General features: G+C 41.5%; 1 protein-coding gene across 2 annotated transcripts in view; it reads left to right on the top strand.

Moving 5' to 3' along the window:
* The first annotated feature begins 1030 nt into the window (after positions 1-1030).
* The window catches only part of COL1A2 (collagen type I alpha 2 chain), a 36995-nt gene continuing 14745 nt past the window's right edge, over positions 1031-23280 (top strand). The window contains exons 1-29 of one of the 2 annotated variants that reach the window (XM_083826001.1): positions 1031-1242; positions 3153-3163; positions 3785-3802; positions 4462-4497; positions 6019-6102; positions 7443-7499; positions 9753-9797; positions 9890-9943; positions 10258-10311; positions 10687-10740; positions 11288-11341; positions 11627-11680; positions 13289-13333; positions 13564-13617; positions 13729-13773; positions 15665-15718; positions 17433-17531; positions 17614-17658; positions 17761-17859; positions 18376-18429; positions 18531-18638; positions 19488-19541; positions 19645-19743; positions 20560-20613; positions 21007-21105; positions 21836-21889; positions 22605-22658; positions 22787-22840; positions 22939-22992. In XM_083826001.1, the coding sequence (XP_083682127.1) occupies positions 1173-1242; positions 3153-3163; positions 3785-3802; positions 4462-4497; positions 6019-6102; positions 7443-7499; positions 9753-9797; positions 9890-9943; positions 10258-10311; positions 10687-10740; positions 11288-11341; positions 11627-11680; positions 13289-13333; positions 13564-13617; positions 13729-13773; positions 15665-15718; positions 17433-17531; positions 17614-17658; positions 17761-17859; positions 18376-18429; positions 18531-18638; positions 19488-19541; positions 19645-19743; positions 20560-20613; positions 21007-21105; positions 21836-21889; positions 22605-22658; positions 22787-22840; positions 22939-22992 (1716 nt within the window). In that variant the 5' untranslated portion in view covers positions 1031-1172. Of the gene's footprint in view, positions 1243-3152; positions 3164-3784; positions 3803-4458; positions 4498-6018; positions 6103-7442; positions 7500-9752; positions 9798-9889; positions 9944-10257; positions 10312-10686; positions 10741-11287; positions 11342-11626; positions 11681-13288; positions 13334-13563; positions 13618-13728; positions 13774-15664; positions 15719-17432; positions 17532-17613; positions 17659-17760; positions 17860-18375; positions 18430-18530; positions 18639-19487; positions 19542-19644; positions 19744-20559; positions 20614-21006; positions 21106-21835; positions 21890-22604; positions 22659-22786; positions 22841-22938; positions 22993-23280 lie in introns of both variants that reach the window. The other variant, XM_083826000.1, reaches the window with a different exon arrangement.

The following is a 23280-nucleotide window of genomic DNA, read 5'->3' as shown; positions in this document are numbered from 1 at the left end:
GGGGGCGGGCGGGCCGGCTGCGGCTTGGCCCGGCCGGCGGCACCACGTCAGCTCCCCTCAGCCGCGGGGGCCAGCGGCCGGCGGGGCCGCGGTGGGCGACCCCGGGTGACTGCAGCCCGGGGAGGGCGGACGGGGCCCTGCCACCCCCAGGGGCAACGCGGGCGGCTCCTCTCAGCCGCCCCTACCTCCCCGAGCGCTGCGGGGCGGTCGGGGCAGACCTCCTCCCGTTTCCCCCTCCCCATACACCCACACCCCACGACGGCAGCAGCCCGCTACCGGACAGACGTGGCAAGCTGCGAGCCCTCCCTCCCTCCCCCGGCCCCGGAGAGCCGCCCTGGGGCTCCGTGCCCCGTCCGTGCCCCCAAAGCCGGGCGGCGCTGGGGACAGCGGCTGCGGGGCACCCCGGGCTGCGCCCCCCACGGGGACCTCCGCACGCTGCCGGGGCGGCTGCGAAGCCGGGGGGGGGGAACGCGGCGGACACGGGGAAGGGAGGGAGAGCGAGGGGCGCTCTGCCGCGGCGCTGCCGGGGAGGGGATGCGGAGGGCGAGGGGATGCGAGGGGCCGGGCGGCTCGACGGGGGTGAGCAGGGGCACGGCAGGCAGCCCGCCCCCGGTGCCTCCCCACCAGGCCCTGGACAGCTCCCGCTTTGAAAGCCCTCGGAGCGCCCCCGGGGGCCGCGCAGCCCAGGGAAAAAAAAAAAAATCAGGGCGAGGGGCGGGGGGACGTCTTGAAAAAAAAAAAAAAAATCAGACGGCGAGTCAGATTTTCCTTCCGAAAGCCTCAAAGTGTCCACGTCCTCAAAGCATGGAACCAATTTAGCGTGGCCGCCTCCCTCCCTCCCTCCATCCCTCCCTGCCTCCCTCCCTGCCTGCCTCGCGCCCCCCCTCCCCGCCGACGCCGGGGCACGTGACGGCCCTGGGAGCCGCGCGGGGCCCGCGCCCGCCCCGCGCCCATTGGCTGCGGCGGCAGCGGCGGCTCGCGGCGCCGGGACCCTCCTGCGGTATAAGTAGGGCGGAGCGGGGCCGGGGTCACTGAGCGTGCCGGGCGGCGGGGGCGTGCGGAGGTCGGGGGGAAACTTCTCGGGACTGTATGCCTGCGTCCCGCAGGTAATAGCTAGCCACCGACCGGGGGGACTCTGCGGCACAAGGAGTCTGCATGTCTAGCGTGTAGACATGCTCAGCTTTGTGGATACGCGGATTTTGTTGCTGCTCGCAGTAACTTCGTGCCTAGCGACGAGCCAACGTAAGTTGCTTTCGGCGTGTTCGTGGCCGGGGTGGTGGCAGGGGGCGGCGGCTGGCCGGCTCTCCGCGCTCTGCGCCCGCCGTGCTCCCCGCCGACGGCAGCCCGCGGGGCGGCGAGTGCCGAGCGGCAGCTTTCGGCGCCCCGGAGAGCGTCTGGTAACTGTGCCACCTCCGTCCCAGGGCAGGGTCTAGCCTGGTTAGGGTGTATTTTCCTTCCAGAATTAGCAAAGGATGGCAAAAGCCCAAGGAGGTAAAATCAGCCCAAGGAGGTAAAATCAGCCCAAGGAGGTAAAATCAGCCCAAGGAGGTAAAGTCAGCCCAAGGAGCCCCACCAAAAAAAAAAAAAAGAAAAAGGAAAGGAAAAAAAGAAAAAAAAAAGGAAAGAAAAGGGCGGAAAAAAAAAAAAAAAAAACCAAAACTCGCATCCGAAGGAGAGCAGATGCTTAAAGCCCCGGCGAGACGGGAGCGGGGTCTCGGCCCCCCCCCGCCCCTCCGCGGCTCCCCGCGGGCCGCCGCCGCCGCGCCCCCTGGAGGCGAAGCGGGCACCGCGGCGGGGAGCGCCCCGAGCCGGCCCCGCCGGGCCGACGGGGGGCACCGCACGGCCCCTCCCCGGGGCTCCCCGCACGCTTTAAGCCGCCCGCCGAGGGGGGAAGGCGGCCCGAGGGCGGCGGGGAGGCTCCGCGCTTAGCTGAAGGGGGCAGCAGAGCCGCGGGGGGGGACGCCGGCGGCCCCCCCCCAATGCCCCCCGCTGCCGGCGCCGAGGCTTCCTCAGCCCGGTGGCCGAGGCCAGAGGCGGGCACGGGGAGCCCCGTCTGAGGCCTGGCCCCCGGCCCGTTCCCTCCCCCTGTGGCGGGCGGGCGGCAGCAGCGCCCTCGGCAGGCCGCTGAGGGCCGGCGGCGGGGGCTGAGAGGCCCGGGCGGGAAGCCCGACGTCCCCACAGCCCCTGCCCTTCCCCTAAATAACACAGCGGGGGCGTCCGTGTCACCAGCACCCGCAGACAGCCGCTTTCTGAACTTTTATATTGAGTTGCCATCGGTATTCTGCCCGCTCACTGTTCCGGAGCTTGATGATGTTCTGCACATCGTCACACGTCGCCACACCACTTCATGCCCTACTGTGTGAACCATTTGAATTCAGTGCCATCAAACACCCCCAAAGGGACACTTTTTGTGGGGGACGGGCACGCCACACCCAACAACCTGCTAGTCAAATGTCAGATTGTTGGCATTGAAGTGTGGTGAAAGAGATCTTTTACCACGGTAAGTTTCAGCCAAAACCAAATCATTCACTGCTTGAACTTTGGAAAACAGATTTTAAAAGTTGATTTCTGCATCTAATTAACAAGAGCGTACTTAGAAGGAAGTAACATACAGAAATAGAGTTTTTTGCTATTTGGTGGATAATAGCTTCAAGCTATTCTGGTTACACAATGGCATTTTACATTTTAGAAATGGGTCCATTTGAGTAGAACCATTCCCCTTAAACGTGCGAGGGGCCATCTATATCAAAACCTAAAGTTGTGGCTTCCAGTTCGCATGTGTCATCGTACCTGGCTTTATTCATCTGTTGCATGCACACATACATGAAAATACATGTATTTTTTTCCAGGGAGATATTTTTAAGTGTATTTACAACAGGCTTATAGAAAATAAGCTGTCTTCTTATGTATCAACCAAATGACTTGTTTTATTTTATTAGCAACTCTGTTTTGACTTGGAAAAATATAGTGATCACACTTGTGAGTCCTTACAGTTTAAGATAATCACATTAAGAGAAAGAAATTGCATTAAGAAAATGTTTTTTGCGTTTAAAAAAATACATTTTTATTTAAAATACTGAAATGTCAACCTTTTAAAACCATTGAATCCACAATCTAATTATCTTTTTTTTTCCTTTCCCTTTTTTCTACAGGTGCGAGTGAGGTCAGTATGATTATTTTTCATCTAATATATAATATTCAACTTCAATTAACAGGCTAGGCTACCCTTTCAGGGCAGTATTATTTACTAACCTTAATTCCCAAGGTGGCCATGGAAAGGTACCAATTAAATCCTGAAGGGACTGCATGGAAATGTACCCACCCCAATTTCTCAAGTGGGCTGGCCTTTTTAAGAGACTGCCTTCATAGGTGTAAAGATCATGAGGAGAAAAATAACTGAGCAGTGGTGTTCGGACGTTATACCTGGCAGTGTGGATTGGAGATGACTGTACTTTAAGGCCAGTCTTCAAGACTAAATTGCGTTGCACAGAAGGATTATGAAAGAACTCAGGTGTGACTTCCATTTATGTTATATTTGTAGGTTTTAGTAAGTATAAAATTTACAGTCTTCAATAGGATATTCATATGTAGGCGCATATATTTTCACTAGATAATAAACTCTTAGCCTTCCTAGTAATTTAAAAAGCATAGGATATACTTACATATATTGTACCGACATAAATTACAGAGTTGTAAGAAGATGAGCCTAAATTTGTACATTAGTTTAGTTTAAAATATTGGGATAACTTGTATCTTTTTTAATTCTCTGCTTTATTTCTTCCAGGCACCTGCAGGGCGAAGGGTAAGCATTTTCATTTTTCTTTTGTGGAAATGTAGATGACATCAAATATTCTCAGGCAGAGTAATATTTTGTGGAATGTTTGATGACAGAATATTGACTAAATCATTATTTTCAGTGTTCACTGAGATGAGTTGGACATAAAAAGGAGGGAACAGTGGGTGCAACATGTTAACACCATGGTAAATTCAAATTTTGGATTTAATCTGCTTTATCCAAGAGCAGAACTAAGCATACCAAGAACAAAACTGCCTCAAGGAAGGATTCTTGTTCAACAAGATTTCCTTTAGAAAGGTTTCATGAATTGAACCGTACACTAATATCCATACTGGTCTAAAAGGCTAAATAGATTCCATTTTATTTCTAAAGTCACTGTTGTTAAATTAGAGCCAGTTACTCAGATGAGAATAAAACAAACTGTGTAAGTACTTCTGTGGACTGTGCAGTGATACCTTGACTGACATAGTGATCGTAGTGACTAATCTGTTTTCAGTAGCGTATTGAAGAAAAAACAATATACCATGGAAATAGGTATAGGACTTCTATATGCAGTCTTCTTTCCCTTTTTTCATGTACACTAATTATTTTTAATGTATCTCTTTCTCTGTATCGTCCTGGAAAATTTCCATGGTAACTCATTAAGTTCTCTTTTCTTCCAGCAGGGCCCCAGAGGAGACAAAGGGCCACAGGGAGAAAGGGTAAGGAATTAGATTGACGCTTATTTATTTGTGGTCTTTGAACAGTTGTAGGAAAATCAGTATAGAAAAAAAATCAGTGTAGGCATTAATGACAGATCAAGTGATTATACATGCAAGCTTCTACAGGTACAATTTCATTGAAAAGAAATCAAGTTTTCTATGTACCGACGCTGCCACTGGCAGTACCACTCCAACATACTTATGGTCATTGCACCTAATTAGATGTGATTTTGGTTCGAAGAACAGCCTAGCACTCCAGATGATGGTTGCAAACTTTTTTTTTCACGACTTCTTGTACTGGACATGGTGCATGAAAATGCAAAAGAGAAAGTTGTCATGTAAAGACATAGTCTTTGAACAGGATGGTGTAAAGATAAGCTCTCTACATCAAACCCAAAGAGACAAAGGTAGCCTAGAGGATCATTCAATACCTGTACCTCCAAAGGTGGCTTGAAAAAGCTCTCCTCTTGGCAGCCAGGCATTTGTCATCCACATCTTGTTAGTCAGAGCAGACGTTGTGCTGTTAAAGGCAATTTTAAATGTAACCATAGATTAAGAGAGTTGGTATGATAATTTAATTATAGTGTTATAATTAAATTTTATTTAATTGTAATGTTCATATTGTTGATACCTGCTTTTCTGGTTCACTTCTGCATCACTGCTGCTTTTTATAGAGCTGTATTCTGAAATTCACATCCTTAGCTGATATTTGCTTTAGGCTGCCACTATCTACCTCTGTTTAATGAAGTAAGATACATGCTTTATCCTGAAGACAACAAGCCTAATCCTGTCCCTTTAGGAATCCTTAAGATTTTTATTACGGATTTCATTTAGACCAAATGAAATGCCTCACCTCAAATACTGTGATGGCAAACCTTGATCAGCTTTGTGTATTGAGGATGACAGAATGTAAGAGCAAATATTCTGGACTGAACATGTCCCTTCAAGCTGTTGTAGGAGTGGTTATGACAGTGATAGCAAAGTGGCGGTACCAAAAGGAACCAAAAACCTGTAGAAAAGTACTGTTCCATTGTCATCAAACTTCTGATTATAGCAGCAGACAATCCAGGTTGATTAAAAACTGGCCTTTGACCTTTTCTGGATATATGTTAGTTCATAGCAGTAAGACTGACCTGCCAATCCTCGGCTTGTCAGAAATTTTTTGGCTCTCACAAACTGAAGCTGTGTGGGTCTGCATGGGTAACCCGGGGTTCGTGTCCAAGCTTTAGTTGCTTGAAATGAAACTTCTCAATCTGGAGGTTGTGCTTTGGTAGCATAGTGCAATATTACCCTCATAAATCTTCTCAAATATGAAACTACAGTGCGTATCTGATGGAGGAGTGGCAAGGCAATGTAAATTCAGGCTGTGCTTATTTTCTGAAGTTGGACATACTTTGAAACTGCACATACAGCAGTGCTGCAGTATGTGCTGTAGGTTCCCAGTTGTTAATAAAATCATCGCTTCAGAGATTTTATGAGCTACTTCTAATGTTTGCGTTATAATCCTCCTTTTGCCTGTAGGGTCCACCAGGTCCACCAGGCAGAGATGGTGAAGACGGTCTACCAGGTCCTCCAGGCCCCCCTGGTCCTCCAGGTCTTGGCGGAGTAAGGCATCCAAATTTTATGTTACTGAAACTGATAATCAGAGCTTCATGACATCCAAAGGCTAAATGTATATTTGCTGGAAAACACTGACATTCTGCTGGAGAGTAGAGGAAGCATACTCTGGAGAGAAGATCATGCTGACCACTAGAGTCGGCATGAAGTTTGTGGTCCCAGTTCCAGTGAAACACTCCTTAGGATTTCCTCAGGAACTTTGGATTCTATGTGCAACAGGGATTTATGCAGAGGAACAAATCAACCCCGTTAATTAGATCTGTGCTAACATAATATATATGGATTAGGAGTCAACTAAAGGAAACCTGTGCTGTTAAGTGGATGGATGAAAGAAACAGTACTTTGCTGTTGTGTTCAAGAGAAAGCAGCTGTACTGGAATAAGCTTGAGAAAACTACCCTTAAGCTAGAAGTCCATAATTAAACATCAGTACCTCATTTCCTTTAGAATTTTTCATCTATCCGCACGAATGCTGCAGAACACAAGTGGATTGTCATGTACACACTTTCTGCAGAAGTGTCCATCATCTATGCTCTGTCAAATGCTTGTTTTAACTCTTTGTTTGACTTAGGCTTGGGCTGGGAACATAAAGACATTAAACAGTGTCTTTTTAGCAAGTGTAGTAAATCCTCTTGAATGGACTCTTTTGCCCTCAATACGTATAGCAATAATTTATTTTCCTATTAGCAAACAAAAAACTGTTTTTGTTACTATTATTTTAATAGACTAATGAAACAAGCAAGAATAAGATTGTTGATTGTGTTGCATAGATCTCCTCCGTTTTAGTGAAAATATGTGCTACAAAGCAAGAGGTGTATTTATCTACAAGACTTATATAATAAAAGATCAGAAATCCAGTGCAGTGTTTCTGAGGCGGCATGCTCTGCAGATCTCTTTGAAGCTGAAGGGCCCATCTCATCCAATAATTTGGCAGGGCTAGGCTGTGAATTTTGCTTAAGTAACGTGGTAAAAAATATGCATAACGTCTCTCATTAGAAATTAAGCAGAGTGATTTGAGAGATTCAGGAATGTTTTCAATTTTTAATGGGCACCAAGTCTACATCCTTAATTTTCAGTTCAGGCTGTTGCAGTGCCTCTCTCACTACTGGGTAGATATTTGAGGCCAAAGTGTAAAATGGTCTTCCTGGTGAAATAAAGTCTTTCTGGAAAGAAGCAAATATAAATGGGCCATGTTTACTGAGTTTTAAGTATGTTCCTTTAACATATCATATAGCAAGTCAAATGACAGGTGCATATAGAATGATAACTATCAATACTTGTTAAAGAAAAAACTTTAGTGCTTTAATTTCAAATTTTTGTCACCCACAGAATTTCGCTGCTCAATATGATCCATCTAAAGCGGCTGACTTTGGCCCAGGACCTATGGTAAGTATAAGATTTAGCACTTGATAACTTGCATAAACATGTATTTCGCATTTTCTTTTGAGTCTAATCCAGCTGTATTAATTCAAAGCATAGTTTTAAAATCAGTGTTTTGAGCATATATTAAGTCAGATTGTAAACTGATCCTTCGACATAGCACAATGTGAAGTGCTAGAAATAAGTCTTAGGACTGTATCTTCAACTGGAATATAGCACAAGTAGGTCTTGAGCTTTAATTCTGTCTGTTGATCACACGTCTGTGAATCTCGTTAACCAATGATGGAACATCTGCTTTGGGTACAGTATTACTTTACCTCTGTTGAGACAGAAGAAGTTCGTATTGTAGGAATGAGGTCAATTGTAGAGATGCTCTCTAAAGCAGACAGATCTAGAAAGTAACTCAGTATCTTAGCTCCAGTCAGTGACCGTTTTATCTTCCATGGCTGTACCCTTCAGGACAACCCTTTTGGCGTGCTGGTATTGTACAGGTTTGGCAGAACACTGGCCACTACATTTGGTTCTGAGCAAGTGAAAAAGCTAGCACTTGCTACTGCGAAGTTATTCTGAGGAGGAATCTTTCCCAGTATACTATTTTCAAATGGACATTTCAGGAGTCTTCTGCCTCTCTACATGAATTTATAAATCTTCCTGATGATAGCAGGTATTTTTCAGTGCATGTAGATAGCATGTAGATGGGTTAAATTCATCACACACATTGATGTCACAGACAATGCATCTGATGGGTGAACAGCAGGATGAAGGCTGCCAAGGATTAGTCTGGGTCATATTCTGGGTCAAATACTTTTTTCCATTCCTGAAAGTAGTATATCATCAGATTCATTTTTGAAAATACATTGGCATTCATTGAGATCCTTAATATAAGAAAACTGGATTATTTTAATCAACTTCGGCCTTCAGTGTCTGACAATAAATTAGAAAATATAGATGAAGATTTATATGGCATGTCACCATTTCTAAAAGCTCCAATTGTTGACTCAATGAGGATTCATTGACAGCAAAAGCAGTAAGTTCTATCTTCTGTGAGGCATTAAGTTCCATAAAGAAAACGTGAGAGATTGGGAACACAGAAGAGCAGGGAAAAACAGTTATGGAATATAATTTGTGAAAAGATTCACAGGGCTTATGCAGCACATATGATTCAGACTGTGCAGTAACTGTTGGTTTTTTTCCTAGAATTAGTGCATACTGTTATAGCCATATGATTGCATTAGCTTCCATAAGTTAATGCCTGTAATGAATATACATTTATTCTCCTTGAGAAAACTTATTCAGTCTCATTGGAATGGTATATAAACCATTGAAAAACTGTTAGTCCCCTTGTAATGAGAAAAACCTAACAGGGTTCCCAATGAAATTTTAAAAGCAGATAAAAGTATAATAGCTTCTGTTGAAACGTCTCATGAAACGTCCATTTGGACAATAGAAGGTTAAATTAAATTTCAGTTTAAAGTTGTCTGCCTGCTTAGTAAAGCTTAAGATGACTGTTAAGGAACTGCACTAATCTATGGAAAAATCCCTTTTAGGAGTGATTTTTGACCAAATTTTTCAAGTTGTATATAAATCTCTAAAATCAGCCAATGAGAGTATATTAGTGACTTATTTTGGAGGTGAAATGAAGAGAAATTAGTCAAAAACAAGCAAATTGAAATAATTAAACAGAGTTAGATCATTATTTGAAATAGATGTGTGCTCAATATTTGTAAGAGGAAATTGATTTCTTTTCAAAATGATGTGTGAACCTCCTGGTTCATGGTAACACTGCCATTTGCATACATTTGTTTTCATTTTTTCCTCTCTATAATTTTAATGATCCTTTTCTCCAATATCTATTCCTGAAAACTATGATAAAATGGACAGGCCCAAAACACAACCCTTCTTAATGTGTTATGACTGTCTTTAAACTCTGGAAGTTCACGCACAGGGAAGAAGTGGGTACATAGAGGACTAAGCAACTGTGTGAAAGCACTTGTTAATGAGCCAAAATAGAATAAGAAGCCTAATCAAAAGGTTCTCAGCCATAATGGCACATTCTTAAATCATCTCACTGGCTTCAGATTTGTTTGTATTTGGACTGCCTATGCAGATCTCTTAATTTCCTCAAATTTCATTTGGACATTGCACAATGAAAACTGTTGCCTTTACCAAGGTTTTAGGAATACCAGGAACTGGTGTTATTGATGAGTTTAGGTAATAGTGATTTTAAACAGAAAAACAATATTTGTTTTTCCTCCCTAGGGTTTAATGGGACCTAGAGGCCCACCTGGAGCATCTGGACCCCCTGTAAGTATACTCAATGTATTAGTCAGTAGTAGGATTTAGACATAGCTATAAAATAGCTAATTCAAACACCAACAATCTCCATTCTCTTCTAGGGTCCTCCTGGTTTTCAAGGTGTTCCTGGTGAGCCTGGTGAACCTGGCCAAACAGTAAGTACAGGTTTCACGTACAGACACTGAGCGTTAGAAATAAGATGCAAAGAGGCCTGTAATGCTTAGGCCTGTTAATCCTATCCATATGCTTGTTCTTGAATGTTAGAATTGCTTGATCCTGTTACAGAAACAGCTGAACATTCAGATTCAGACTCCTTCCAATTGGAAACTCATGAAGTGCAAAGGCAATTAGGATGGAAGTACCTTGATTCAGTTCAGGCTCCAGCTATGACCAAACTCTACTGAGAAACCAGGGAAGAGACTAACCTGAAGAAAGGTGCTCGAAGTAATACTCAATCTATCTTTAACAGGGTCCCCAAGGTCCTCGTGGTCCCCCTGGTCCTCCAGGAAAGGCTGGTGAAGATGTAAGTTGTTATTAAAACTTTTTCGTCTCTTTGAGGGTTGTGATTCAACTCGAACATTAGATTATTGTTAAACTAAGCATTCTATTGGCCATCATTTCTATATTGTTCTTTATTATCCGATAGAATAAATAAGCCCCTGAAAATTCATTTTATAGTACAAAAGATGCTGTCTGTTGGAAATGTACAGAAAAATAGATAACTTTAAAATCTCTCCAAATACATTATTTAGCTTTCTGAAAACGGGAAAAGGGAAGCTAACAAGCTCTGTCTACCAAAAAGGAAAAGCTTTGCTAATGTCTTTTCTTCTTAAAAAAAAATATGATGTTCTTTTGCAAAATGAGCTTTCCTCTCAGTGCATTTTTACTGCATTTTTAGGGTCACCCTGGCAAACCTGGAAGACCTGGTGAAAGGGGTGTTGCTGGCCCTCAAGTAAGTATTGATCTACCGTCTGGTATATAAAACAGTGCTTTTAGCAATGAAACCTAATGACATTTCTGAACTGCACCCCATAAACAATTCATCAATATTCCTTATAGGGATTAATTTCAATATCTCCATTGTAGTTCTTACCTTCAGGGCTATCACATAGTTATGTCTTTCTTTTGTTCCCTGTCCCCCACCTTCTTACCCCCCAGTAAAGCAAGAGTAATAGAGGTAACATAGTGAGGAGCTGCATAGGTGGTGAGCAGGTACCTTGGCATAGAAACTTAAAATAGCTGTGCTATCACAGGTTAATTTGTGAAATTTCTGGGATACAGAACTGGAAAATCAGGTTAATTATTTTTAGTCTTTGAACACATTTGATCCTGGGAGGTTTGGGAGTGGACCGTGATCCTCATTTGAATGATTGTGGGTCCTCACTTGAATGATCATGACCCCAATATACTCACTAATTTTAATGAAAGACTGATGCTTTTTCTTTCTTTTTAACTGCAGTATAAAACATGAGACAATCATTCATGCTCTGTGTTTTTAGGGTGCTCGTGGTTTCCCTGGAACTCCTGGTCTGCCTGGCTTTAAGGGAATTAGGGTGAGTCTATACATACCTTTTCTCTGAACAGTTAAAACTGACAACACTTCAACATACTGAAAACACCTGGAAATCCCTTCAAAGTTGAGAGTATATATTCTAAATCCTTCAATATCTTTGAAGTTTTTAATATCGCTTGGCAAAAGAGAATGCTTTAAAAAAAACTTGTAAGATTATATTAGAAAATCATTTTGTATGGAAAGAATTTTACCTTTTAAGACTGAGCTTGTGTGTAACAGTTACTGAGAAAATACATACTAAGTATTTTTTTTCTACTCTATATAGGGACACAATGGTCTGGATGGTCAAAAAGGACAACCTGGCACTCCTGGCACCAAGGTAAAGATGAAATCTGTAAATGTAAGGTGCATTTTTAGCTCTTTCTAGGGAAATATATATGAAGTCCTCTCCAATTGATCTTTCGTGTTGTCATTGAATGTTGCTCAGTTGCAATGATAAAGAAGTCAACAGATCCATGTAAGACAAATACTTGCACCTCAACATGAGAAGTCATGTTGGGGCCTTATTCTTAAGCCCTTAGTCAATAAATTACTTTTAATGAGTAAGAGCTGCAGAACTGGGCTGCTAATAGCTGGCTTTCTGTGCTTTTCTATGGAATGTAATCGGGGTTTTTCTCTAAAGCACACTGAAATCAAAATATCTCACTTCTCTAGAAAATTCAGATATGTTGCTTTATTTTAAGGCTTCCTTCTAAAACTTTGGATAAATGCAGTGCTCTTCTGAGTTAAGGTTACTTGATCTTCAGTCTTTTTCCTTTTTACCTTCCTCAGCTTGGTGCATATTTGAACACTCTGCTTAAGAAAGTATTTTTAAACATGGTCTAGAAACATGTTTGGCAAACTCTTCTCTCTTAATTTCATCTCTCCTATTCCGCTTCAGTATCTAATAGCAGTGTTCTTAAACACTACTGCACTATTGGGTTGTAGGAAACATTAATGCTGCTGACTTATTCATGGTAGATTTGTATTCAAGAACTTGTAACAATGAAAAGGTCAAGTACTAATTCTCATTATTGCTTGTTTCCAAAAGCTTAGACCTACTTGTTTATAGAGTTATTAATTGTATTGTAGCAATTTCCCATATCAGTGCAACTTAACCTTCAGAAAAAGTTTGGGAATGAGATAACAATCACTTCCCTGGTCTTGGAGATTAAAAGCAGATAAAGTCAATAAATAAACAAAGAAATAGGTATTAGAGTCCTAATTTGACTGGAAAACACAAGTATAATGAATCAAGGGTACTCATAACTGTGATTAAAGCAAAAACTTCTGGAGTTTTGCAACATTTAAGACTGGGTGCATTCAGATATGTTCAGGATACCAGTGCTCTAGGACAGATCCTGTCATTATAGGCCAGTCTAGACCATCTGTGGGCTTGTTGAGAGCTTAGTCCTAAAGGGAGATAAATCATATTTTAGTGTCTGTCACCCATATCAGTAGTACTGGTCTTAAGGGTCTGCCTCAGATTTGTCATATTTCCAGATGTTTGACAGCACAGGTTAGGAACTTTGTCACCATAACCTAAGGCAAAATAAAGTATCATCCTCTTTCTCCTCTAGCTAAATAAACCTGCCATTTGATTTGAATTGTTAGTTGATTTAGTCCTTATCTCTTAGATGGGTGCTACAGAATAAATATCACGGAATAAAGAAAGGGGATAAAGAAAGCAGAGATTGGCAAGTGAAGCAACTTGCTGTGGGCCTCCTCTTCTAAGGTGATTTCAACTGGCCATGTTCCAGTATACAAAGGGACAGTCATTGCCTCTGCATCCTTAGATGATGTGCTGTTATTCTGCGTGGTGGTGTGAGTGCTACAGAAGGCAAGGACAGTAGAATACAGCAATTGAGTATCTCTTCCAATGGTGTTGTGCTGTCTGTCCAAGGAATCTTATGAGTAATTTAAGCCTGTGAATTTTCCTCTTTCTTAGGGAGAACCTGGTGCCCCTGGTGAAAATGGTACCCCAGGACAACCTGTAAGTATTTAGTACTGCTTTCAAAAATTTGGTAGATATGGCTCAGCCAGTGTTTTGACCAGTTACCATCAGTGACACTCTAGCTAGCTAGATGTTCTAATGTAATAATCTATGAATGTATGGAATAGAATTGTCTGGCTACACCCTTCTTCATATAGTGACTTAGCAGAAGTGTATGTGTGTATATATATATAGTGAACAGGTATAAATGAATTTAACTTTTCTTTCAGGGTGCTCGTGGTCTCCCTGGTGAGAGAGGAAGAATAGGTGCCCCTGGACCAGCTGTAAGTGGCTTTCTATCTGTCTGTTTGTAGTCATGAACAGCCACTTACTGTGGCTTTCTCCGATCTTTGAATCTCCTTCCAGTTTCTACTTACCGTGTTCTCTGCTCACAGGGTGCTCGTGGAAGTGATGGCAGTGCTGGCCCCACTGGACCTGCTGTAAGTTTCGGTCTTGATCTTTTACAACCTGGCCTTATGTCCATTACTCCCTTTATATAGGACTTTTCAGGCTTCAGAGAAGTTGATTCTGTGGATGTTTTTAACACAGGTCTTTTTTTGTCATAGTCTGATAAGGAACAGTATAAGCCCATTGCAGACAATATCCTCAAGTTTTATATTAAACACATCTTTGTCAAAGGGACAAAATACTCTCTCATTGACACCAGTGTATAGGGAAACAGCTGATGAACAGAATCCTCAGTTGTACCAGTGTAACAGAACAATAATCATCCCAGATCTAAAAATCAGAAATAGCCCAGAATAGTTTTTCCTTCTTGCCTTCAAAATGTGGGTCAATGATGAAGCCAAACTTGGTCCTGCCTACTTTGCCAGAAGTTGATTTTATTACTCCTCATCACAGCAAATATCTGTCATGCTTCAGCAAAATAGAATGTTTACAGAAGTATGAATTTCACTTCAATTCCCCCACACAATATTTAGAAACATACATCATTAGGCATTTAAAACAGACAAATAGACAACCTGTAGTAGCAAGGGTTTGCATTGGGTCACTGTGTCTATGCCAGTGAAGTTATTTTACATATACTTAAGTTATGATGCTGCAAACATTCTGTAAAGCTTTTTTTTAAACTAGAACAAAAATACCGTTAAATTCTCATTCCTCTAGGAATTTAAAATGTAAAGAGTCACTATAATGGAAATTCAGAAAGCTGATATTTTCATACATATTTTATAGGGCAATTAGTCTCATTTTCTGTGTGCAAAACCACTGAGAATACCAGGTACCTAGTTTACAATGACCACAGTAGGTTATAGAATGTCAAAAGCCAATTCCTATTTGCCATATAGGCTGGCCCATTTGAATTCCTTAGAACTCTGAGGTATTTATAATTCAAAGATGTTAGCTCACAAAAGCAGATGTCAATCTCTGATAGCTATGAATGAGTTGGATATTTCATTAATAATCAAAGAAAAACTATCCCTTTGTATTTTTATACATTAAAGAATAACAAAGGCTATGAATCCATCAATGTATCTCCTCTTTTGGTGTCTGGCTACTGTATGCTAGGAAACGTGTCCTATCACAATCAAATTTCACAACAGTTGCTAGGTTCAGTAGAAGGTCCTTGGCAAGCTGACATGAAAGGGTACTGTGGCTGTCCATACCTGCTGCCTCAAAAATTATTCTGTTTATAAATCAAGATTGCTAATCTGTTCACACCTTAGAATCAACTCCTGCCCTCAGCAACTGTTATGCTTGATCCAAATTCTAGTAAACATTCTTACTGACTTAATTAAAAGTTTGGTCAAGCACTGACTTGTAAAGTGGTGCAGAGATCTCACCAATCCTCTTCGATGTGTGAGGAAGGACAAATGCTGAAGGACAATGAGCTCTTGTGATAGGCCAGAACAATTACTGCTGTGAAAGTGTACACAGTTGTCCCTACACAGTAAATGTGTTGGAAAGAGCCACCTAAGAACTGCAGTTGCAGGATGCAGTGCTCTCCTTCATCCATCTTGGGACTGTACAGCAAGACACCTCTCCTCGCAGATGCCTGTCTCAGCCCATTCTCTGTTTTACTCTTTCTCAGGTGTTTGCCCTCAAGGCAAGGTTTTACCAGTCATTGCTTAACTTACACTTTTTTAGCTGCACTACAAATGTTTTTCACCATTGACCTTGCTATCAACTGTTTGTAGTGAACCAAATCTGTCCATTTGGAGTTGCAAAAGGCAACTGATGTTCTGAACTGGTAATGTGCAGAAATGTCTCAATAAATGTGCATTTAAAATAATCTGTTTACTTGAGCAAGCAAGGTATTTGTGTAATCACTGAATGCATTTACTCATATGCTTCCCCTTGGTTTCATAGGGCCCTATTGGTGCTGCTGGTCCTCCAGGCTTCCCAGGTGCTCCTGGTGCTAAGGTATGAATATCTCCTTCTACTGGTACGATGAATATAAAATATAGTTACTAGTATTGACAGGCAACAAAAATACACCCTCTTCGAAGTGGGAGTGCTGTCTTACCAAACTGTTACAGATCAGAATGAGCATGAACTCTACAGTACTTGGAGAACTTGATACATGAATGTTAATATCAAATACAGCGGTTAATTTCACAGCTGATACGCATGCATACTGAAGTGTTAACAAGTTATTTACCATGTTATATGTCCAGAAGAAAGATTTTACTTTGGGATCCAGGTTCCATTCTATTCCAGAAGTGACTGTACTGTCTTGTGTGACAGATGCAGTTCTACATCCAAAACAACATGTAGAAAAAAGCTCAGGAGGCCTGCACAGCCAGCAAGTCATGGCTGGGAGCTGTAGTTGTTAATGAGTTAGGTGGGAGCTGACTCAGAGGACTGATGCTAGGCAGGCTCAGTAAGACACAAAACCTAATTTTTTCACTGCATCCTGTGTGGTGCTGCTGTTTTATGCACCTTTGAAAGATGATGTGGATCATGACAAATAAGCAAAGCAGCAGTTTTTGTCACTTTAAATAAGTAGTGGAGGGCAAAGAAGCTGCAGTTGAGTTTCAGGCTCCTTCTAACCTGAGTTCTTGAAGTTACGATGCAGAAACTGCGTTCAAACTTTCCAGGTTTAGGGCAATGCCATTTTGCTCTTGTGGACTACATGATTCAGTTTATTGCTCAGATCTTAGCATTTTTACCTGGGCAAGGCTCATTATTTTGAATTTTACTGAAATTGTCCATAAGATTTTAGGCAAGTGTCCATACACTGCATTTACAAATTTCACTATTTATCCAGAAGAGCTGCGTACACTCACATGTAGTGTGATACCGTTTTTCATCCTTAACACGCGTATACAAATTCTGTGTCAAAATAGACAAAATTCTTATCTTGATCTCCCTTTATAGTAAGATAGTATATTGTTTGCTAGACCTCTTTATATTAACTGCATGGAAGATGAGGAAAATTTGTTATTCTGATGGTTATTCTGAAAAACCAAGACTTCTGGAAATCATGAAATCTGTTCTGATACAGATGTCAGTGTGGTTACAGCAAGTAATTTCAAGAGAAAACCACCTATATATCCAGGGTGTGGACTCTGGATACTTACAGAATTTCTCATTAGAAGTTGTCATTATATTCAGTTTAGGCTTTTATAATAGACTAAGTGAATACAAAGTTCTGAGAGCAGTACCTAGAACAGTTTCCCCTATTGTTTACACCACTGTGAGCACTGTTCCACAGTACTCTGATCAGCCAACATTTTGCACTTTGCATCAGTTCAAATTGCAGCTTAAGGTGCAAGATAATAGTCAGTTAGGTCTCAAACACTGTAAGGCATCTTAGGCCACTGCTGGTGACACATGGCTGCAGATAAGACTGCAATCTTAATCCTAACTTTCTAGGTCAACCTGATGTGTAATTCTTGATAATAACACAGATATGCTGATAATCTGTTGTTCCCATGTTAACCATCAGCTTCAATGGGGTCTACCTGGGCTTCAGTGCCTTCGAAATCCAATAAAGGCTCTCAGTCCCTCGGTTCCCTGGTCTCTGAAACAGGGACTTGTATTGTGGTCTTAATGTCAGGCAAATAAAGGATTGCTTTGCTATTGCACTAACATTGTGCATACTAATAGAGAGCTTTATCCTTTTCTCAAACAGGGTGAAATTGGACCTGCTGGTAATGTTGGCCCTACTGGTCCTGCTGGTCCAAGAGGAGAGATTGGACTTCCTGGTTCCAGCGGTCCCGTTGGCCCTCCAGTGCGTAGCTTGCTAGTCTTCATTGTTGAATGGTGCATTTGAGACTCTGAATTAACCAGTATTGTTTTTTCTGTGTTAATAGGGCAACCCTGGTGCTAATGGTCTTCCTGGGGCTAAAGGTGCAGCTGTAAGTACAGCCATACTTCCACTTTGTTTTAAATTAAAAAAAAAAAAAAAGCAACAGAAAAGATAATGAGCTCACCATACATTTTCTCCCTCTGTTGGACAGGGTCTTCCTGGTGTTGCTGGTGCTCCTGGTCTGCCTGGTCCCCGTGGTATTCCTGGTCCTCCTGGCCCCGCTGGTCCAAGTGGTGCTAGAGGACTTGTTGTAAGTGACTTTCTCTGTTGCACGTCCTCATTTGGAAGCTGGACACAGTGTCCATCATTGTAAAAGATTTCCTCTAGATATATTTTTGCATTTAATGCAGACACTTTTGTTGCTTCACTATAATTAGGGCTTCACGATAATTAGGCATTGTAGCTCATTTGTGTTACACTGAGACTGAGGAGGTTGACTCTGTACTCCCTTTGAGTGCAAGTACTAAGCTCTGTCCATGTTGATGCTATCAAGAGATGTGACAGCAGTCTCACAATCAGGCCCTCAGGGGGTATCCTCAGTGGAGGAACCAGCGCTGAACGCTTTATACTTCCATTATTGTCATTTCTAAACATCTTTAACATGTTCGTTTTCATGCCCAGTTACATTCATAGACCATGTATCAGAGTAGAGGCAGGCATGACATTGGATGATGAAAGATATTTTTGATTCATGAAAGCTGTACAGGTAGAAAAAGATTCTTAGAATGGCATGTAATTCTGTGATCTCTTTTATGTTGGACTCTAGGGTGAACCAGGCCCTGCTGGTGCCAAGGGAGAAAGTGGTAACAAGGGTGAGCCTGTAAGTATGGCAATGTGTGAGTGTTGTTTCAATGAATAAAGCCTCATAATACCTACAACACAGCATCTGATTTCTTCTTTTCCTCTGTTTGGTTGAAATAGGGTGCTGCTGGCCCTCCCGGCCCTCCTGGTCCAAGTGGTGAGGAAGGCAAGAGAGGCAGCAATGGCGAACCTGGCTCTGCTGGTCCCCCTGGCCCTGCTGGTCTGAGAGTAAGTTCTCTTTTCATGTTCCAGAAGTAGAAACAAAAAGGAAAGAAGAAACAAAGCTAGGCTTTGCTAGACAAAGGCAATTTAAATAATTTAAAGTCATTAAATGCGTGTTATTGCAGCTAGGCAAAGCTCATTTGCCATTCTGAGCCTTTTGATTAGTTGGGAACAATCCTGTTTTTGCTTTGCATTAATGCTGTTTGCTATCTTATCCCTGAATTAATTATAGGTTGCTTTGTATTATCCATTGTTTAACGTTTAGTGAATCATTATTGATTTCTCTATAAACCTTCATGATGGGATTTAACTGCTTGAAAGAGATAATTGGCTCACAAATAGTGTGACAAAGGTTTCAATTCAGTGTCTTCATGGATGTCTAGCACCCGTTTTGCTGGGGGAGGAGATAATGCAGTGACTTTCAGGAGGCATGTGGGTGGCTTCCTGCAGGAGCAGGAATTCAGTGGAAAAGGCTAGGAAATAAAGGCAGTGTTTCCACCATTTTTTTTGATAGAGATCAGGATTCAGTATTGCACCTCATGCAGGTTGTGCAGAGTCAGATAAGCTAGTAATGCTCTGCAGAGAAGTGAAGGTGAAATGCTACCTGCCAGGTTGTGGAATCCTAGCTGTTGGCCACACAAACTGTTAAATTACACTGAAAATGCTCTCTTAAAGCAGGTTAAAGTGAGAGATTTCTTCACTGCTCATTGCAAATGTATATTGTGAATGCTTAGAGCTGCACTTATGTTATATTCAGCATACCTGCTTGAAGAGCTGAAATTTAATAAGCGCTATCCACCTTACAGGAATAGATTTCTCTTTCCCTTTCTTGATTTGTTTTGTGTTCACTTGCAGGGTGTGCCTGGATCTCGTGGTCTCCCTGGAGCTGATGGCAGAGCTGGTGTCATGGTAAGACTTCTCCCAGAGTCACTATTTCTAAACCATCTTTTTATATACAGACACATGATGCTTTTTGCCACCTCTGCCTAATTTTGTGTATTTATTTTGATAGGGACCTGCTGGTAACCGTGGTGCTAGTGGTCCTGTTGGTGCTAAGGGTCCTAATGGTGATGGTGGCCGTCCTGGTGAGCCTGGTCTTATGGGTCCAAGAGTAAGTTTGAACTGTGCAAAAATAAAATCGCTTGCATTTGAGGGGATAAAATTATTCAGAACTCCAACTGCAAAAAAAAAAGTCTCTGCTAACCACAGTTAGGGGATTTCCATCAGTCCATTGAAAAAATACCCGTGAGGAAATGATTAAGCAGCATCAAAATGTTAATTGAAATTCCTTTCTTTTGTATGTGGTAGCATCTTACTGCCTTGATCATGGAGCAGTATTCACTTATACTGGCTACTGCACTGACTTACGAGAGGGGTTCTGCTTATGATTATTTACACAATGTGATCATTAAGATCACAATTGTAGTGTGTGTCCTCTGTAACTAACTAAAAGAAGAGCAAACTCTATTAAAATGATGTGAGATGGCTGATCTCAATTCTTTCAATTTTATTTTTCTCATGATTTCACTGAAAACAGCCATCTACTTCGGTGGTGCTAGATCCAGCCAGATTATTCCCACGTCAATGACTTTTGTCCTCTTTAATCTATTTTCCCTTCCTATCCCACCTCCCATGAAGTGAACGCTTTCAATGCATGTGTGAACTATTAAGCATCTTCAAACTCTCTATTAAAGTAGAGCATAAATGAGTTTGAGTGAAACAGGTACTTAACCTGTCAGTCACTTTCAGCCACATGGAGGCACACACCACCCAACTGAACTTCAGTTTAGATGTAAACTTAATAGGACATGCAGCCCTGTTTCCACAATGTATATCAATAACTTGGCATCTGCGTGTGTACGTGTGTGTAAAAAAGCTGATTAAATGTTGAATGCCTTCTAAAGACATGAAATCTTTCCTTTCTTAGGGCCTCCCAGGTCAGCCTGGAAGCCCAGGCCCTGCTGGCAAGGAAGGTCCTGTTGTAAGTACTCTGATTTTAATTCTGTTTTTCCAGTGCATGCAAAGCATAAGCATAAACTGAGATTTAAGAAGCAGCGTTCTCAACACTGAGGTCTAATTTGACTATGTAAAACCAGTAAGACTTTACTACCATATTACTCAGAAGATCAGTAAAACACTTGCCATTCATTTCTGTGGGTCTTAGATCAGGACTATCCTCTGGAAGAGGAAGAAGAAATTCACAGCTCTTATAAAAAGGAGAAAAAGGGAGGAATGCAGGTGCATGTGGTGTATAAACAGTGTTTAAAAATTAAATGGCATTTGCTCCCTGTCAGTACACTTCTCTCCTAAAACTGAACTCTCAGAACCAACTAAATTACCCCAGCCATTCAACATGTATTTTTTATTTTTCTAGGGTTTCCCTGGTGCAGATGGTAGAGTTGGACCAATTGGTCCAGCTGGCAATAGAGGTGAGCCTGGCAACATTGGATTCCCTGGACCAAAAGGTCCCACTGTAAGTACAGTAGAGAAACTTCCTATTTCTATGAAACTATTTCCAGACTAAGTCGTAGGTCCCCAGTCAAATACATCTCTCTGTGTCCTGTACTGTTTACTGGATGGCATTCACTTACATTCAAGAGTTCCATCTTAAATTGCTTTCCAATTATCTAAAACGTGATTAAACAAAAAACAATTTTTAGGAATATTTGGACATTAAAATGATGGTAGCTACATATATTTATCACTTCTGTATATACAATTCAGTAAAAGTTCTGTAAAAGTTGGACACAAAGCCTAAATTTCAGTTCCAGGGGACTGTTATTTCAAAGTGTAGTCCAAAGCTTACTCACCTGAGAAGAAAAGCTGTCAGTGATTTCAGTGGGGCTTTTGACGTGTCCCACAAGTAACAATAGTTATTTCCTGGATTTGCAGTGTTGCTTTACATGCACATGCACACGTAGGTATAGTGTCTGAAATAGGAATTTACATGGATTTTCAAGGGCTTGGATTACTATCTCAAAAAAATAAATGATTGGAGTTTTGAAAAGACGACATTTATTTGCATAATTATTTTATCTAACTGGTTAAACAGGACAGATGTCAGTTGTTTTTTTCATTACGGTTAAAGAAATGTTACAGTAAATCTTTCAGCAAGGAGAGTATCAGTCTCTATCCAGTAGTTTAGACTGAACCTAATGTGAAGTCTTTGTTAAATTTTGGTGTTTTTTTCTTTTTGACTTCAGGGTGAACCTGGCAAACCTGGTGAAAAAGGCAACGTTGGTCTTGCTGGCCCACGGGTATGTGGATATGTCTTTTTTATGAAACTCCATAGAGAAAAACATAGATTTTCAAAGCCTATGTAATGAGATAACACTTTCTTGTGCAAGCATGAGTAGGTGATGAAACAGAAAAGCACTTTAGAACTCATTCATACAGCTTCATGTCAGTGGGGATTATTACTTAAGGATTAATATTAGCATAAATGAAAATTATCCCTACTGGGTATTAATTTAGTAATTAATTATGGGGTATTAGCTTCCTATTAAGAGGAGAAGATAGCACTTCCTGTGCAAATTTTTGAGGAGAGTGTATAGTTTCTAATTTATTCTATAAATTTCCAGCACTTTCTTACTGATAGTTGTAATTTAGTAAATCTTCCATGTAAGGGTTCCAATAATTGGTTTGTTCTGGGAAAAATACAGTCTCTCAGCCAGGTTCCTATATCTATAATTCCAAAGGAAGTTTTTGTAAGGATGAAGGCACTGCAGTTACTAAAACAAATGCAGTGTAAGCATCTCTAGTACATTAAATGTATAAGTATCTCCAGTGCTTTTTGACAGTGAAGCTCTTAGAAGCAAATAGGTAAGTCAAATAAACCTAAGACTTCAGCTTAAATGTACCAGTGTGAGTTCAAAAGATGCAGCAGGAGACCTTTTTTTTGACACAGAGGTACTTAAAAGAGATATAACAAACAAAAAATTTGATAACAGCTTTCTGCTTGAACACATTTAGGGTGCTCCTGGTCCTGAGGGAAACAACGGTGCTCAAGGTCCTCCTGGTGTCACTGTAAGTAATAGACTCCACACAGATCCAATATGTGATTTATCTTTCATCAATGGGACTTAACCATTTTCAAGTCCATTTTTCTGTATTTCTGCTACCAAATTAATCCCTTGGTTTTTTATTCTATCCAGGGCAACCAAGGTGCAAAGGGTGAACAAGGTCCAGCTGGCCCTCCTGGCTTCCAGGTAAGTAACTACGTGCTCTGCCCAACTTTATCTGTTTTACAAAGCATGAAGTGCTTCTGCCTTAACTTTATTTGTATCCTTGTTTTTTTTATGCTTAGGGTCTGCCAGGTCCCTCAGGTCCAGCTGGTGAAGCTGGTAAACCCGGTGAAAGGGTGAGTGCCATACACAGTACTGCACAAGTATAGGCAGGTATTGCATAAGCATTATGTTTACAACTGCACATGTGGTGAAGCAAGTACTTGTTGAATCCATTCGCAAAACAGTGATCTGTGTTATATGTAAAGTTTAATAGTCCCTTTTGTTAAAGGTAGCCATAAATGGAGAAGGTCCTTTGTCATTTGCAACATACTCCTTTTTTCAAAGTTCTGGTATGGAAAAATAAAACCAATCCTTTGCTTTTTGGGCAATAAGCAACAATATCCCCCACAAAAGACAAGACA

Source organism: Anser anser (genome assembly GCF_964211835.1).
Source record: "Anser anser genome assembly, chromosome: 2".
In the NCBI taxonomy this organism is placed as follows: domain Eukaryota; kingdom Metazoa; phylum Chordata; class Aves; order Anseriformes; family Anatidae; genus Anser; species Anser anser.
Note: the sequence above shows the minus strand (reverse complement) of the source record. Positions and strands in the feature narration are given on the sequence as shown.